General features: G+C 42.5%; 1 protein-coding gene across 1 annotated transcript in view; it reads left to right on the top strand.

Annotated features, from left to right (window-relative positions):
* The window catches only part of ndufa9a (NADH:ubiquinone oxidoreductase subunit A9a), a 61,769-nt gene that overhangs the window by 29,775 nt on the left and 12,364 nt on the right, over positions 1 to 19,630 (top strand). Inside the window, exon 6 of the mRNA XM_060928347.1 lies at positions 16,441 to 16,543. Within this exon, the coding sequence (XP_060784330.1) occupies positions 16,441 to 16,543 (103 nt within the window). The remainder of the gene's footprint in view (positions 1 to 16,440; positions 16,544 to 19,630) is intronic.

Below are 19,630 nucleotides of genomic sequence, written 5' to 3'. Positions count from 1 at the left end.
AAGTAATTCCCAATGATCCATATATTAATTCACGAAGGCGCATATTTTACAAGTTATGATAAAAACGTGGCTATTTGGGCAAATTTGACGGGGCTGTAGCACCCAGGAGACGAAAGAGGAGGAGGGGCTATATGACGTCAGCAAAAGAATCTTCCTCCTAACTTACCAGTTTGTTGTTGATGCGAGAGGTGTTCAGTTTATCATTATTAGTATTATTATTATTATACATTATTATAATATATATAGTTATTATGCCTTCGCGTTGTGTTGCCGGCTTTTGCTCCAAAACCCACAAGGATGGGGTAAGTTTATTCAAGTTTCCCAGAGATCCCGAGGTGCATGCGAAGTGGGTGAAGCAAGTCAGGCGCACTCGTAACAAGTGGGAGCCCTCACCAACATCCGTCCTGTGCTCTGAACACTTCGATTTGGATTGTTTTGACACCCTTCCCAGCTTAAAGGAATCTCTTGGGTGTTCAGTTCAGCACAAACGTGTGTTGCTACCATCAGCATTGCCTACAGTATGATAGCTGCACGACATACGAGGGTCACGTGACGTTCGCTGGGGAATGGCTGCTTAGACGAGAGCTCCAGATACCATCTTAACATTTCTTATTTTAATTTAGATTACCGCTACTAATCTGCAATTTTTACAACGTGGGTAACCCTCGCCTACTATTATGTCATCTCAATCGACAATAGACACTCGAAGCAAGTCCAGTAAACCCAAAGGTGTCGATGGCGAAAAACTTCATGCTAGCACTGACAAAGATGGCGTTCCTAGAACCACTGATCCACTGGCAACGGAGGTAGCCAACATGCATCAACTTTTGAAGCAGATGGACGCTACCCAGAAGAAGACGCTTGCAGAGATTAAACAGACAACTGCAGCCATAAACGAGAAATTGGAAGTGTATTCCGAACGTCTAGACAACGTAGAGGCTAGGCTTTCCTCCCTTGAGGATGCCACTGAAAATTTCATAGCTAATCCTCCTGCCCTTGTGTCGGAGCTACAGTAGTGGCGCTGCAGAAACTGGTGGATGATTTGGAGGCGAGGAGCAGGCGCAACAATTTGAGAATTCGTGGATTTCCAGAAGGATGTGAAGGGGGTAATGCTGCCAGATTTTTGGAACGGGTGCTACCGGAGATTCTGGGTACAGACTTTCCGAAGGGGCTCATCATTGAACGCGCACATCGTAGATTGGCGGCGCATATTGAGGGCCGCCCACCGAGGGCTATCATTGCCAGGTTTTTGAACTTTCAAGACGTGTCTCATATTCAAACGGTGGCGAGAGAGAAGGGGCAACTAACCTGGGATGACAACAACATCAACATCTTTCCGGACTACACTAAAACGGTGGAGAAGAAACGTCAGAAGTTTAGAGACTGTAAGCAGAAGCTGAAGGAGCGCAACATAAGGTTCGTGCTTGCCTATCCAGCGACGCTGAAAATCTTCCCTGAGGGTGACGAGGAAGATTGGCACTTCGATGACGCGGGCAAAGCCATGGAATTCATCAATCGGATGTAAGTCTGATGCCTTGACAAAGCTTGGATAACAAATAACTGGTTAGCAGTTGCAGGACGTTTATGTTTACATTTGGACAACTTTTTGAGTGGACTGTTCTAACATACTGCTAATCTTTTCTTTGAAGTGGATTTTGATCATAAAGTATAAGGGCTCAATGACTTAATTATTCTTTGAGTTAGTCACTGGGAGGTGGGAGTTATAAATATTTTTGTAACATTCATGTTTTTATGCACCTTAATTAGCCTACTAAATGGAAAAAGAAATGTTACTGTTGCCCCCTTTTTTATTTGAAGGAGATTTTGATAATGCTTACTGGGGTCTTAAACAGTTAGGCTATTTTTTGAGTCAGTCATTGATGGATGGGAGCCATAAACTGTATTCCATTTATGTTTTGTGCTTCTGATTACTTTATTGATGGGAAAGGAAACTTTATGCGAGGCGATGTTTGTTTGTAGTGGGGCTTTTCTGTTTTTTTGATGGTATGGAAGTTTGAGCAGCCTTGAAAGTGAGTGTTCACGGACAATTAGTTGGGTGTTTAGTGGAGTAGATCTGCACTCTAGTTAGAGTGTATACTCTAGTGTTTATGTGTATTTGTATTTTTACCTGTGTTTTTATGTTTTGTTTTGAGGCCGCACTAAGTCACTGCTTATCTATAAGTGTAATGCATGAGCAACTGTGATGATCATTAACGGGGGCGGAGGTTCTGTAGTTGGAATGTGAAGGGCTTGGGTCAGCTGGTGAAGAGAAAAAAATACTTAATGCATTGAAAACTAAAAAATGTGATATCGCTTTCCTCCAAGAGACTCACCTCTCTGAAGTAGACAACAAAAAATTACAGAGGGATTGGGTTGGGCATGTAATTGAGCCTACTCAGTGGGCTCTAGTGCAAGCAAAGGGGTAACGATACTAGTTCATAAACATTTACAATTTCGAAATAACAAGCTGTACATGGATGACCAGGGGAGAATGATCATTATGCTGGCTGAAATTAGTGGGCAACCATATATTCTTGTAAATATATATGCCCCAAATTTGGATGATGCGTCTTTCTTTGGTAATCTAGAATGTAAAATAGCAGAGATTCGGAATGGACAGGACTACCCAGTCATTATTGGAGGAGACTTCAATCAGGTTTTTGACATGGTCTTGGATCGTAGTCGCCCATCAAACTCGAAACAGCGTAAATCTGTGGATATTTTGGTTAATATTTGTAAAGACATGGGCTTAGTGGACATATGGAGACTACTAAATCCGAATGGAAGAGACTATACTTTCTATTCTGCCCATCATCAAGTATATACCAGGATTGACTACTTTCTAATTTCTCACTCTCTTATCCCGTATACAGAGGCATACGCCATAGGCTCCATTTTAATATCGGATCACGCAGACATCTCCCTTACCATACAACAACCAAATAAAATATACAGATCCAAGAGATGGCGATTCAATTCTTCTCTACTTAAAGATGCGTCTTTCAAGTTACAGTTGCAGGAGCAGATTAGCCTGTTTAAAGAAACAAATATTCCAGCATCACCTGGGAAGCATTAAAGGCTGTCCTTAGGGGGTTCATCATTCAATACGCTTCTCATAAAAAGAAGGAAAAAGCAGCAGAACTTGTTAATTTGGAGACAGAGGTGAAAAAAGCAGAAACAATTTTTAAAGCCAACATGTCAGACCTATGTGTACTCACCCAGCTTAAATATAAGTACAACTCTTTATTATCTCAGAAACTGGAATTTTCACTATTTAGAGCCAGGCAAAGATTCTTTGAAGGTGGTGATAAGGCCGGACGTATGTTAGCCAACTACATAAAACAACAAGAAGCATATAGTACTATACCTGCCATATGTGACCAGCAGGGGGTGCTATGTACAAACCCTACTGACATTAATAACACTTTTAGTGTTTTATGAACATCTATATAACTCTGAATCAAATGTAGGCAGGGCGGAAATTGAATCCTTTTTAAATGGTTTGGATCTTCCATCTTTAACACTTGATCAGAAACAACTTTTAGACATGCCAATAACAGCTACTGAAATTCAGGAAGTAATTAAATCCCTGCCTATTGGTAAAGCACCTGGCCCTGACAGCTTTACAGCAGACTTCTATAAGAGCTATGCTAACGAACTGGTTCCGCTTATGTTAGATATGTACATGGACTCTCTTGATAAAGGTAAATTTCCACCCACATTATCACAAGCTGTTATTACACTAATTTTGAAGAAGGAAAAGGAACCCACTGATTGTCGCAGTTATAGGCCTATATCTTTGACTAACTATGATAGCCGTATTTTTTTCTAAAATCATTGCTAACAGACTCAACAAGGTTGTTCCTTCTCTGGTCCATTCTGATCAAGTTGGTTTCATACGCAATCGCCACTCTGCTGATAACTTGAGACGTCTGATAGACATAATGTGGGCGGTTAGGGATGATGGGGTCCCCACTGCGGCCCTGTCTCTGGACGCTGAGAAGGCGTTTGACAGGGTCGAGTGGGGGTACCTCTTTCTGGTTTTTGAGCACATGGGCTTTGGTGAAAAGTTTCTTGATCTTCTGCATCTAGTCTATAAAACACCGGCGGCTGCCGTAATGACTAATGGCCTCATCTCCCCCTATTTCAGGCTATACAGGGGCACTCGGCAGGGTGATCCTGCCTCGCCAGCCATCTTTGCTCTGGCCTTAGAACCTCTGGCAGCTGCCGTTCGCGCAGAGCCTGAATTTATGGGTATATCTCTAGGCCCTGCGACTCATAAGATCATGCTGTATGCCGACGATATTTTGACCTTTGTCAGACAACCTGAAATCTCCATCCCTACTTTACTTTCCCTGATCGATTCATTCTCCAGACTCTCTGGTTATAAAGTTAATTGGTCAAAGTGTGAAGCTCTTGCTTTGACATCATACTGTCCAAAAACATTGTTTCATCCAGCTGACTTTAGGTGGCCCAGTCAAGGCATCAAATACCTTGGAATACTGTTTCCACCTGAAATATTAGACATTATGAAAGTGAATATGGAACCCCTACTAGAGAAATTTAAATTAGACATTGAAAGGTGGTCTCCCCTGCATCTGTCCCTGTGGGCCAAAGCTAATGTTTTGAAGATGACAGTAGCTCCTAAATTCAACTATATTATACAGTCTCTGCCAGTAACTCTTCCAATTACCTTGTTTCGCAGGTGTGAACAGTTGTGTAATGCTTTCTTGTGGAATGGAAAACGAACAAGAATCCGACTTAAAAAACTTCAACTCAAAGTTGGCCAGGGGGGTCTTGGAATTCCCAACCTTTTGCTTTATCATTATGCTTTCTGTTTGCGTCATTTGGCACAATGGTCTCTCCCACCAGAAAGAGCTCCACCGTGGTTTTTGGCTGAGGCTCACTATTGCTCTGATCTTAATCTGAACTTGTATTTATCAGCCTCACTTCCCCCAACTGCTCAGAATCATCCTGTTATCTCATGTCTTAAAGAAGTCTGGAGGAAAGTTGCAAAAATTCTTGATTTTAATCCTTTTTTAAACAGTTCATCTAGTGTGTGGTACAATCCATGTTTGCGGATAGGGAAATCCTCACTCTATTGGAAAGAATGGGTACAGAATGGTATTCTAACAATAGGCCATCTTTATGAGGGGCAAGTTCTCAAATCTTTTGCTGACCTACAGACTGAATTTCATTTACAGAAACGTAACTACTGGAGATGCATGCAAATACACAGTCTCTTAAAGAACACATTTAAGACCTCATCAGCTCTTTTTAGTGCAGACACCCCCTCTCAGATTATAAAACGATATGGAATGGGGCATGAAGCATCTGTATACTACTCAATGCTGTTAGAAAAACAGCACTCTATGCTTGCATTGAAGGCAGTATGGGAAAGGGATCTAGATGTAACTTTTTCAGATGACGAGTGGAAAGATGTAATACACAATTTAAAGAATTTGGCACGTGACCTACGCACAAGACTTGTTCAGTTTAAAATAATCAATCGGATGTACTGGACTCCCACTAAACTTTTCAAAGCTAAGCTGACAGCTGACCCAACGTGTTGGAAATGTACAGAGGATGGGATGTTAATTCACATGTTATGGGGTTGCCCCAAAATCCAGCAGTTCTGGACAGCTATTCATGAATGTATAGAGAAAATTATTGGCGAAGAAGTGCCGTTTTGTATGCGTTTATTTGTACTAGGCGACCCATCCGTTGTAGAAGATTGTCTTCCTGCTGTCTATGCAGAGTGGGTCCAGACAGCCATTATGCTTGGTAAAAAACTCATAATGCAGCAGTGGAAATCTGTACATGCACCTTCAATCACAGACTGGCACATTGTCCTTGCCACGGTGGCGGCATATGAAAAAGTGTCTTTTGACCAATTGAACAGACCAGGCTGGTATTACTACAAATGGCGTGGATTCTTACAATATATAAATAACACTGATGGTTGAGAATGCTACAGACCCTACTGCCACCCCCCCCCTTTGCTGTGGCAAACGTATGACACTCATGTAACTCCCTAGTGTGGCCTCCCTCCTTTTTTTTTTTGTTGTTGTTTTTCCTTTTTTTTTTAGGTTATCAATGTGTTATTTTATTTATTTTATTTTCTATGTCGTTTTCTTTTTTCTGTGTTAGAGTGAGTGCTGTTTTGTGTAATTGTGTACTTTGTATGTTTTGAATTTTTGAAATCAATAAAAATATTAATCACAAAAAAAAGCATTGCCTACAGTATTCCGGAGGGGGTCTACTAGTAGCTATGCCGGATCCAGCAGTCGCCTGGGACAAGGCGACTCCTCCAAAGACAGTCCAACTGTCAGAACATGTGTTGAGAAACGACATAAGATAAAGGTACGTAGAGCTATAGAGTGCTCCGACATGATGCTAAAAATAGTAACCATGCGGTCTGCGCGGCCATCTTGGAAGTGACTCGCTCCAGAGCGCTCATAGAGTACACATCATAGAGTACACATTCATGATAATCATAAATGTAATCATAAAGTCAGCATGATATCAGTCATGTATTTGCTTGTGAAAGCTTGCGGCTTTCATGTAACTGCCGCCTAGCAACGAGAGGCAAAGGGTAAAGAGGGTAGGCTATCATAGATTCTATTCGGAAGAGATCAATACATGATCGCTTAAAAATTAGGTATTTTAACAATTTGCATCTGTTTTGTGATTATCGTGACACTTGTGTGTTATATAGAACTGTATGTCTTATCAGCACATCGAGGATCTTCCACCGGAGGCTTTAGCAAGTACTCGTAGCAACACTACACTTTACCCTTTGCCATGCGTTGTTAGGGAACGGTAGCAAGTACCCTGGTTTGTTGATGTGACAGATTTGTAGTAGCAGTTGTAGTATTTTGCCTTTGCATTGTGGTCTCTTATTGCCAAGTTGAAAGAATTTGTTTCTCAAAGCAAACACTGAGGGAAAGCTAACTTAGCCAGACAAGTAGGCTACAGATTGTCATTTGCTTACGCTGATGTAGGTTATCAAATATTTTGCTTCATTCAAGGATAAGACTAAGAAGCCATAAACTAGAAGACGTGCCTGCCAATATTATCCTAAATGTATCACGGATCAGGCATAGTCGTAAGCTTATTATGTTAGCCGTTTGCATGCTCCATTAGGAACTATGTATTCAGTGTAGTATACGGCTTACATGATATAAGCAGTGTTTACACATGCAAGACAACAATACACAATATTAAAATATTGATTCCGTAACATTTTGAACAAATACGGGTTGACCGACCAGTCCTTGTTATCCAACCTTGTGGTGTTCAATGCTGGGCTGTCTGCCTGTCCGCTGTCCATCTCGGGGTCGGAGTCGCTCTCAGATTGCACAGTAACAGGTTCAAACCTGTACGGTTGGATGCACCCGTGTTCGTCATCACTTGATTCTTCCGATCTATCCCACTCACAACACAATTCTAGACTCCCAGAAGAGGAAGAGCTAGAGAGTTCACCGGCGTTTTCATGCGCCATTTCCATTGAGTAGACAGCCAGTGAACCGCAGCGTGTTCTTCCGCTGACGTCACAACATGGCCGCGAGCCACGGACCCAGTTTTCTTGCGCTGTGCAATTAAAAGTTGGATATTCGCGTAACAACAGCTTCTTTTCACGTAATTATAACAGAAATCTAACATGTTTGCCATGTTGTATAGTTTATTTAAGAAATTGCATAGAGTCATGTTCGTGTCATCAGCACTTTAATGGCCTTAGACATGGCGTTTTTCTGTTTCACATTAAGACCCCGTCCACACGTAGCCGGGTATCTGCTAAATCGAAGATATTTTTCTACGTTTTGGCCTGTCATCCACATGAAAACACATCAAAAACGAATATTTAAAAAAACTCCGGGCAAAGTGAAGATTTTTGAAAACTCCGTGTATGCCTTTTCGTGTAGGCAGAGATAACCGGAGGTTTGCGTTTTAGAACGTCACAATCTGCGCCAAAAAAATGACAACAAATCTGCCCTGACGTCAAACGTGCGACCTTTGTTTACTGCAGAAGCCAGATTAAGCATGGACAAAGAGTAATGGATCGGAGTAGTGCCTTGAAAGCGTTAATTATTGTGCAGGTGCTATTTACATGTTTAATTTTAGAAGCCCAACTACTGATAAGATTCCCAATCAACGTTTTCTTGCGTCTTTTGAAGTTTATACTCCAAAATTGTGTTTAGAAGCAATTCTGTCTCCGAGTCTGTCCAGACGAACGAGCTTGGTGCCATGTTTTATGTTTAGGCGGAAGTGACGCCAACAGAGGGCTATTCTGATGTGATTAGGGGGTAGGATTTGGGGAAATAATGCCATCTACAGGTTTGGAATGCTTATGAATGTGATTGAAAACGCAGATGTTCGGTTATGTGTGGAAGGGATTTTTTTCAAAGACGAGGTGGTGTGGATAAAACATTTTTATAAACGGAGGGGGGGAAAATGTTCGGTTTTAAAAATACCCGGCTACGTGTGTACATGGCCTAAGTAGGGCATACCAACAGATGGCTGAAAAAGTAAATATTGACTCAATGAAGGATCTGTGGAAGAGAGTCATTAGAAATTTATCTACATTAAACCTTGCCAGCTTCCTGAGGCAGTATAGACATTGCTGTCTTTTTTTTCACAACATATCTGTGTTACTGTTAAAAACTTATTATCAATAATGGAACCCAAATACGTGTACTGCTGGACTATTTTAGTGTCCTTCCCATTGATGTTTGTTTTGGTGTGGTTACAGTCTTTGTGCCTAAAATCAATACACATGTCTGTAGTCACATTTAACTCCAGAAAAGCTTCCTGACACCAGTTCACAGAGTAGTCTATGATGGCGCCGTGTGATGTCTCATTGTCCTTCAGCAAACTCACAATGACTGTGTCATCTGCAAACTTTACAATATGACGGCTGTCCATCCCAGATCGACAGTCGTCCGTGTAAAGGATGTAGAGGAGAGGAGAAAGAACACAGCCCTGAGGAGAACTTGTAGATGTAAAGGATAATCCAGACCGGTGGCCATTTTCTCTCACTCTCTGGGATCTGTTGGTGAGGAAGTCTAGAATCCAGCCGGACATGCTAGTGTCCAGCTGAAAGCGGTCGAGTAGCTTCTGCACCAGTAGGTGGGGCTGTATGGTATTGAAGGCTGATGAGAAGTCCACAAACGGTGTCCTGGCATGAGTATTGGAGCCTTCAGGGTGTTTAAGAATGAAGTTGAGCAAGGTTATAATTGTATCCTGGACCCCCCTATTGGATCGATATGCAAATTGTAAGGGGTTGAGGAGATGGTCAGTCTTTAAAATAATTTCCTTTTTGACCAGTTTTACAAGTGAGGTTAGGGCTATGGACCGGCTAGTGGCCTAGTGGTTAGCGTGTCCGCCTCTCGATTGGGAGATTGCGAGTTCTATTCACAGTTGGGTCATACCAAAGACCATCATAAAAATGGTACCTACTGCCATCTGGCAAGGCACGCTGCAATACAGATGCGAGTGGGGAGTCAAACTCTTGTGGTTACCAGAGGACCGGCCCCCCACTGTAACCCTAGCTGTGTAACAGGCGAGAGGCCGAGGGCTACGGAAACGGAGATCGGCGCCACCCTATGCGCCACATGGTGTGGGAAGGACTTTAGGGCTAGTGGCCTGTAGTCATTAAGAGACTTTGGGTGGCTGTTTTTAGCTATGGGAACTATCACGGATTGTTTCCATAAGTCAGAAACCGTTTGTAGTTGCAGTGACATATTAAAAATATATTAAAAAATTGGGCCTAGTTGCTCTGCGCAGCGGGACAGCACACGACCACAAATATTGTCAGGTCCAGGGCTTGTTTTGGCTTTACAGTGTTTAAAAGTTCTTACCGCACTGTGTAGAGAAAAGCAGGCTGCTGACTGAGTGGAGGCTAGCAAATTTTGTTTTAGAGCTGAAATTTCATTTCTGAAATTATATTTATCAAATCTTGAATAAAACATGTTTAGCTTCACAGGGCTAAATCTGATGAAAAGCCCTCCAAAACCACTTTTTTTTCAATGTATTGTCATTTAACCCAACCATGGTTCTGACAGAGTCCCATGCTGAGCCCAGGCTGTTGCTGCTCAATTTAAGCTCTACTTTGTGTTTATATTCCAGCTTAGCCTTCCTTATTTCTTGTTTAATGTCCTTTTGAATATTTTTTAGCTCAAGAATGTTGTTTTGCTTAAATGCCTGCTTTTTCTTGTTTAACAAGGCTTTGAGATGTTTGCTAACCCAGGGCTTGTTATTGGGGTAGGTTTTGACGACTTTAGTGGGGATGACGGTGTCTCCATGAGCTGACCACATCTGTGAGCTCATTTATGTCCCGAGATGACTGGATGAACTCCTCCCACACAGTCCAGTCCAGACACCCCTGTAGGGTCAGCGTAGCCTCCTCCGTCCACACTTTCACTGTTCTAGTGGTCACTTTCCCCCTTTGTAAGCATGTGCGGTAGGCTGGAATGAGGTGCACACAGATCAGCAGAGCCCAGAGGGGGGAGAGGGATAGAATTATAGGCACCTTTGATTGTGCCGTAGCATTGGTCCAGTGTCTTCTCTTTTCTGGTAGGGCAGTGAACATAGTTATGGAAGCACCCGAGCAGTGATTTGAAGTCGCCTAAAATAAGATTGGGGGCATCGGGCGAGAGCGCCTGTAGTTTATGCGCCATCTGTTGGATCAAGTCCAATGCGGGGCTTTCATTAGCTTTCGGATGAATGTAAACAACAGTCACAAAGATCTGCGGGAATTCCCAAGGCAGATAGAAGGGACGCACGGAAACGGAGAGCAGTTCAATGTCTTTGGTACACAGTTTTTCTCTCACTAGTGTTGTTTTACACCAGCGCTCGTTTATGTACAAACATGCACCGCCTCCGCGCGTCTTGCCAGTGGTCGAGGCAACCCGGTCCGTGCGTAATGGCACCCCAAAGTCATCAATCTCCAGGTTACTGTCATAGTCCATCTCCCCCAGCCTTGTTTCAGTCAGGGCCAGGATACAAGCGTTTTTAAACTCGTGCTGGTAGCGGACAAGAGCTAGCAGATCATCTGTTTAATTTTGGAGAGACTGAGCATTAGCCAAGATAATAGAGGGCAAAGGAATGCGCGGCAAGGGCCATCTTACTCGCTCACGTACCCCCGCCTCTCCTACCTCGCTTCCTTATTTTACGGCGAAAAAAGTTGGAAAAGTTCCCCTTTGCATTGTCAGCATAAAAGTCTGTGATGTTAGGAAACTGTAGATCTGGGGGTGGTCCCGTGCGCGTGGACTTCTCAAAACTTAACAGAAAGTCTCTGGTGTATAAGATTCTGGTCAGTTTCAACGTAGTATGCCAGCCTGCCCCCAGATAGGCCCATAGCACCACTAGAACGAACATAGCAGTCCACTCCATGTCAGCTGAGTGGCCGATTTGATCCGGTAATGACCAGATGTTGTGCCTTGATAATAACTAGCATTGTAGTACTCCTACCAGCGAAATAGACACCTGGCGAAAAAACAAACAAACATCGCAAGACTGCTACTACTGACGGTCGTTGAGTGCGCATGTGCCCGCCCACCCCCCAAGGGGTAAAGAGTTAAACATTTGTGGAGCTTTACTCGCACAGTTTATTTTTAGCTGTTTAAAACGCACAGTATGTCCACAATTTTCCCCTTACTCTGACAGCTGAAAGGGTCTGGGTCTTTATTTTTGCACTTGAGCTACAAGGCTGATTTTTATGCCTCTGCCACCGTAAGGTGTAGGAGGCATTATGTTTTCGGGTTGTCCGTCCGTGCGTCCGTCCCGAAACCTTGTGAACGCGATATCTCAAAGGCTAATGAAAGGAACTTCACCAAACTTTCACCCAGGGCTTTGAACCGGAATTTTTTTCCTATTGGTTCGTTCCGAACAGAAACGGAATTTTAACGTTTCCGGTTTTGGGTTCCACCATTAAATAGACGTTCCCGAACCGGTTAGAACAAAAAAAATTCGTTCCCGGAACGGTTAATTACGTTCCCTGTCAGCTGTTTAACAAATGGCTATAAAATTATGTCTCTGTCTCATCCAGCTTAAGCCAAATGTAGGCTAATTCTATTACAACCTTCATTAAATAAGACAAGAAATAATTCAAAACAATTATTATTTCAAATGTTGGTGATTTGGATTCTCAGTATGTCTTCCCATCTACACAAACAGAAAAAGTGCCAAAAATGAAAGAGAATTCGTTTAGTGTGTTACCAAAGGCTAGTCAGGCCCTATAGAGGGCTACCGCATGACGTCACCGCGCCGCGAGATTTTGTTAGGCGCCATATTGGAAGTACACATCTATGCAAGTACATACATACATAAAACAAACTACAGCTGAAATGTAGCCAGGGCCGGTTCTGCCCTAATCTGGGCCCGGGTGCAACATCGCGCAAACCCCCCCCCCCAAAAAAAACACCAGTCTAAATCAGGACAACCATCACATAACTATAACTATAAACATTTTATATCAACTATTTTAACTAAATGGGCTATAATAAATAAGCCTGCAGGCAGCCACGGCGGGCTGCCTCAGAAAACTAACCATTCAATGACAACTGAAAGCCTGCAGCCACGGTGGGCTGCCTTAAAAAGTAACCATTTGTCCTACCTTAAAACTCGTTTTGCATTTTCTGCCTCCTTTTTTGTATTTTCGACCCTCCGTTTATTTTCTTTCCTTTTCTGAAAACCCGATTTGTGTCCAGACATTTTGTTCTGCTACCAACGAACTAACTCGTCAGGTCTCGTCTCTCGAGCCCGCGATGATTCCCGTGGGAAGGGCAACAATTGATACATTTTTACAAACAGCCAATAGGGAGGTTGCATCGTTCAGGCTCTTCTTTGCTCAGACACTCAGTAATTCACCTAGTATTCACTAGCAGTCCACCTTCCCGCTCTCTCCATTCAATCAGCGAACGTCACACAGGAAGTGAACCCCAGCGGGTCATAGAAACTTCCGCAGGAGAAGAATGACTATTTGTAGGCTACAGAAACTTTGAGGAACGAAATAAAAACCGGTATTAACCGGTTACCATTATTTTTAATAAGCGTTTCTGTTCCGGAACATAAAAAATAATAAAGTTTCTGGTTTCGTTTCTGTTCCATGTGAAATAGAAAAAGTTCCCGGTTTTCGTTTTCGTTCCTTGAACCGGTTCAAAGCCCTGCTTTCACCATTTGTGCACTTTGGGACAAACATGAACTGATTAGATTTTGAGATCAAAAGGTCTAAGGTCAAGGTCACTGTGAGGTCAAATGTCTGTCCAAAAACCTTGTGAACACAATATCTCCAAGGCAAATGAAAGGAATTTCACCAAGCTTTCACCATTTGTGCATTTGGGGACAAAGATGAACTGATTAGATTTTGAGATCAAAAGGTCTAAGGTCAAGGTCACGGTGAGGTCAAATGGCTGTCCAAAAACCTTGTGAACACAATATCTCCAAGGCTAATACAAGTAATTTCACCAGGTCAAGGATTACTGTGAGGTCAAATGTCCATCCCCAAATCACAACTTAAGGCATGTAGTCTACCAGGCGGAGGCATCCCCATTGACGCCGTTGGCGTCGAGTTCTATCTAGTTATGACCTTTAACTTACCCACACTTTGTCTTAAAAAACATTGGGCCTTATTTGTTAAGCTGGATATGAGTAAATTTATTCGTAAATTATTTGCAGGAGCATTTACATAAGAAATGTGGTATTCATGAAAATCTAGTTAATTCAGAAAACTGTTCGTATCGTCCAAGAGCTCCTGAGTTTGTCTAAATTCACATACAAGGATAGTTGCGAATCAGTCCGTGAGCTTTACTGAATACCTTTTAGTAATTGGCCTGATGGGGAAATTTACAAAGCAAACTGGAAAACGATCACCTCTAAGGGCTTCTGCATGCTCTTGCGACAAGGCTTTCACAGATAGCTTTTCGCAGACAGTTGTAATTTATCGTTGAGCGGGGAGTAATAGGCGTGCGCGATGTTATTCACCGCCACAACGCAAGGGGGCGCGAAGTCGCGAAATCGCTAGGAGTAGTTGGTGGGTGTGGTTAGTGGAGTGTTTATCCTCCGGTTACTTATAACGACTAGAACTGGAGTCGTATAGATGTACGTACTTCCTCACTTCCTCGATCAACCGCTCTTCGTGCTGCTCCATCTTCACTCGTGTTTTTAAAAATGGCGGTCGTGAAAACAAACCAAACCGGGAAAGTAGGGAAGCAGAAGTGCATGTACAGCGGATGTAGAGTGGACCAATCAGAGCCCTCTTGTCTGCGAGGCTTCTGCGGTGGTCACAATTTTTGGGAGGTGCGCGCAGAGCGTCTGCGAAGGTGGGGGGGGCTACGCAGACGCTATCTGCGACGCCATCTGCGAGGACTGGGTTGTCAGCATAAATTGGCCTTAACACTTCAAAATTCCACCTTTAACGCTAGAATTCTGGAGGCTGTGAGAATTTTTGTCCCAAGCCAAACAGCGTGCCCCGCTTCTTTCTCCCCAGACAAGTTCACCCCTCCTTCTTCAGCAGAGTTGCAACTTTACATGGTTATGCAAATGCTGAGCAGGGGTCAGTCTGAGCAAAGGAGCAGGCGATGATGAGGAACTAAAAAAAAAAGAATGCGCGTGCATGTACTTGACATGAGTGGTACACGCATTAGCACAGAATGTGAAAAGTCAGACGAATACAGCAGCTAGCCCTCCAGGTTGGGGCTTGGACAAAGGTCTAATAACCCTTCCCTGCAAAACACTATTATTATGGAAATTGAGAATACTCTACGAATTTATAGGCAAGATGAAGAGACTGAAATCCAAGTACCTCAGGATGAAGACATTGTTTTCACTGATTACCAGTGCCAGATGAAATCGGCGGGTGAAAGCACTGATGAAGCCTGTCGAATGAGGGAGTTACTTCTAAAGCTGAAAGAATTAATCAACATATGGAACGGGAATGTACATACCATGTATGCAATAGGAAAGTCGGCACAAATTGCCAACGTAATGAAGGAATACAAAATTGATGTATTAGAAAACAACTGAATGCATACGAGTAAGTACAGACGTGAAGAAGAGAAGCTGGAAGTGGCTGGGTCACATGCTCAGGATGCCAAGAAAATATCACTGTACTACTGCACTAACTTGGATACCTGATGGGAGGAGGAAAGTAGGAAGACCACGAACAACATGGTGGAGAACAATAGAAAAGGAACAGAATTTGAATGGCTGGAAATCATGGGAGGAGGCGAGGACGGTAGCGAGAGGCAGGGTTAAATGGCGTAGAAGTATTGCTGCCTTATGTGCAACTGAACACAGAGGTTAGGTGAGGTGATTTTTTTTTTTTCCATCATCCGCAATAAACATGCATGCATACGTCTGTCCTGAACAAAATTAATGTATTCACAGCAACTTTTGAATCAATGTTTTTATTCAGTTTTATTCTTATTGTGTCGAGTGCACATACAGGTAGGTGGGTTTTGGGTTTTTTTTAATTCCCTTCTTTTCCCCCTCCCCTCTTTGTCAGGTGCTGTTTCACTCTAATGCCCCTTTTCCACCAAAGCAGTTCCAGGGCTGGTTCGGGGCCAGTGCTTAGTTTGGAACCGGGTGTTCTGTTTCCACTGACAAAGAACTGGCTCTGGGGCCAGAAAAACCGATTCCAGGCTAGCACCAACTCTCTGCTGGGCCAGAGGAAAGAACCGATTACGTCAGCGGGGGGGCGGAGTTGTTAAGACCAACAACAATAACAAAACCGCGAAAGATCGCCATTTTTAAGCAATGAGAGGCAGCAGCTGTACAAACGCGAAGTCATCCATTATTATTCTTGTTGTTGTTGCTGCTGCTTCTTCCGTGTTGTTTTTGCTTCGATATTCGCGCCAAGGTTTATGCAAACGTAGCGACGTAACTGATGTATACAGCGACGTAATGACGTGGCTTCCCTTAGCATCACGAGCTATGGAAAAGCAAACTGGTTCTCAGCTGGCTCGCAAGTTGAACGAGTTGTGAACCAGCACCAGCACTGGCCCGAACCAGCCCTGGAACTGATTTGGTGGAAAAGGGGTATAACTGACCCTTGCATAACAAGGAGGAGTTGCAGAGGTGATAACTGCACTGAAAAGCAACGAGTGAACTTGTGTGAGGAGAAAGAGGAGGGGCACCCCTTATGGCTTGGGATGAAAAATCTCCACGATTCTAGTGCTAAACACTGAAAATCAAAAATGCACAAAACTATGAGCTAAAGAAAAAGTGATTCAGCTTTAAGATGGCAGGTACTACTATTTTTAGCGATTTATTAGCAGTTTTTAATGTCTCTTGCAATTTTTTTTTCCATTTTTGTACTCCGCCATATAGCATAATGTGTCTGAAACCATGTAAGAAAGCTACAGTGATGCACGAAACTTCTTGGCTGAACTGTTCGTTTAAACGACGAGCAGTAAGTGAGTTCTGATTTGTGTTGAGCAGGCTGTCGGGGAGACAGTTGTGAGGGACGAGTTCCCAGATGCCATCATCATGAAACCATCGGAGTTCTTCGGAAGGGAAGACCGCTTTTTCAACCACTTTGCTAGTAAGTGTGTACTAGTTTAGTAATCTGTAAACATCCTGCATCAATTGGCTGCCAGGATGTAAAGTATCATTTTTAATGCTGTACTTGTGCATATAAACTGCACGCTTGTGGATATTATTATTATTATTATTATTATTATTATTATTGTTATCTCATTTACTCATTTACCTTGACTCAGAATTCAGCTCTGAATGATTACTTATGAGGATTTAATGAGTAATAATGAATATCTTAAACATTAAATAAGGTAAGCTCGCTGTCGGGGAAATTGACGTGTTACAGCAGCTCAAAGTAGAAGGAAAGTTAAAGAATGGATAATAAAAATTAAAAACAGTATACACCATATATAAAATATTGCACAAGAAAATTAGAATTTGCGTTCAGAAGTTTACATACAGGGACATGATTGTCATGGTAATATTGGGCTTTCACTGATTTTATTTTTTTAATTTTTATTCTGAATGAAATGATTGTACAGCATACATCTTTAATGGGGGAAAAATTGGGTGCACAAGTTTTAATTTATTTAAAATGTTCTGAAATCAACACAGGGTCAAAATTATACCTAGCGCACACCTAATATTTGGTTAATTGTCCCTTTCACCTTGACGAGGCTTTTGGTCACCATCAAGCAGCTTCTGTCAGAATTCAGGTTGGATATTTGTCCTCTGTTCTTGGCAGAATTGGTAGAGTTCAGTTAAATTTGTGTGTTTCCTGGCATGGACCGAAACAGGTCACATATTTTCAGTAGGGTTGAGGTCAGGACTTGTTTTAAGTTTTATGTTAACCTGCTTCATCCTCCACAACCAGCTTTGATGTGCATGTTTGGGGTCGTTGTCCTGTTGGAACACCCAATTGTGTCCAAGTTTCTGATGGTTTGAGATTATGCTGAAAAATTCTAACAGTCATCGTTCTTCGTAATTCCATCTACTTTGTGCACTGCACAAGTTCTACTGGTAGCAAAACAGACCCTGAGTATGATGCTACCACGATCATGCTTAAGTTAGTTCAATGTTCCTCTGTATCTCTGGTCATTTTGGCCGAACAACTCAACCGTTGACTCGGCTGATCGTAAAACTTTCCTCCAGAAGGCCTTTTCTTTGTCCGTGTGGTCAGGTGCAAACTTTATTCGAGCTTGAAGGTGTTGATTTTGGAGCCGGGGCTTCTTTCTTGGATGGAAGCCTCTCCAGTCCATGGGTGGTGAATATACTGTCATACTGTAGTCAAAATAGAATAAAACTTTAGCTTTTTAGTACAAAAATATCTTATCTTAGAAATATCTAAATATGTTAGAAAAATGTACAGTGGGGCAAAAAAGTATTTAGTCAGCCACCAATTGTGCAAGTTCTCCCACTTAAAAAGATGAGAGAGGCCTGTAATTTTCATCATAGGTACACTTCAACTATGAGAGACAGAATGGGGGGAAAGAATCCAGGAAATCACATTGTAGGATTTTTAATGAATTAATTGGTAAATTCCTCAGTAAAATAACTATTTGGTCACCTACAAACAAGCAAGATTTCTGGCTCTCACAGACCTGTAACTTCTTCTTTAAGAGGCTCCTCTGTCCTCCACTCGTTACCTGTATTAATGGCACCTGTTTGAACTCGTTATCAGTATAAAAGACACCTGTCCACAACCTCAAACAGTCACACTCCAAACTCCACTATGGCCAAGACCAAAGAGCTGTCAAAGGACACCAGAAACAAAATTGTAGACCTGCACCAGGCTGGGAAGACTGAATCTGCAATAGGTAAGCAGCTTGGTGTGAAGAAAATCAACTGTGGGAGCAATTATTAGAAAATGGAAGACATACAAGACCACTGATGATCTCCCTCGATCTGGGGCTCCACGCAAGATCTCACCCCGTGGGGTCAAAATGATCACAAGAACGGTGAGCAAAAATCCCAGAACCACACGGGGGGACCTACTGAATGACCTGCAGAGAGCTGGGACCAAAGTAACAAAGGCTACCATCAGTAACACACTACGCCGCCAGGGACTCAAATCCTGCAGTGCCAGACGTGTCCCCCTGCTTAAGCCAGTACATGTCCAGGCCCATCTGAAGTTTGCTAGAGAGCATTTGGATGATCCAGAAGAGGATTGGGAGAATGTCATATGGTCAGATGAAACCAAAATAGAACTTTTTGGTAAAAACTTAACTTGTCGTGTTTGGAGGAGAAAGAATGCTGAGTTGCATCCAAAGAACACCATACCTACTGTGAAGCATGGGGGTGGAAACATCATGCTTTGGGGCTGTTTTTCTGCAAAGGGACCAGGACGACTGATCCGTGTAAAGGAAAGAATGAATGGGGCCATGTATCGTGAAATTTTGAGTGAAAACCTCTTTCCATCAGCAAGGGCATTGAAGATGAAACATGGCTGGGTCTTTCAGCATGATAATGATCCCAAACACACCGCCCGGGCAACGAAGGAGTGGCTTCGTAAGAAGCATTCCAAGGTCCTGGAGTGGCCTAGCCAGTCTCCAGATCTCAACCCCATAGAAAATCTTTGGAGGGAGTTGAAAGTCTGTGTTGCCCAGCAACAGCCCCAAAACATCACTGCTCTAGAGGAGATCTGCATGGAGGAATGGGCCAAAATACCAGCAACAGTGTGTAAAAACCTTGTGAAGACTTACAGAAAACGTTTGACCTCTGTCATTGCCAACAAAGGGTAAATAACAAAGTATTGAGATGAACTTTTGTTATTGACCAAATACTTATTTTCCACCTAATTTGCAAATAAATTCTTTAAAAATCAGACAATGTGATTTTCTGGATTTTTTTTTCTCATTTTGTCTCTCATAGCTGAGGTATACCTATGATGAAAATTACAGGCCTCTCTCATCTTTTTAAGTGGGAGAACTTGCACAATTGGTGACTGACTAAATACTTTTTTTGCCCCACTGTATCTTGATGTATTCATCATGATATCAATATTTAAATAATATTGGCTGGCGTTAAGTGGTATATCGGATGAATAATAATATTGGCTGGCTTTTTTTCATAATATATCAGATATATTCCATTCAGCTAGCCCTTCGTCTTCGACTTGTTCAGTATCATGCTAGCTGAATGGAGTATGTCT

This window comes from Neoarius graeffei, chromosome 8, assembly GCF_027579695.1.
Source record: "Neoarius graeffei isolate fNeoGra1 chromosome 8, fNeoGra1.pri, whole genome shotgun sequence".
Taxonomy (NCBI): Eukaryota; Metazoa; Chordata; class Actinopteri; order Siluriformes; family Ariidae; genus Neoarius; species Neoarius graeffei.
This window is presented reverse-complemented; position numbering and strand designations above follow the sequence as displayed.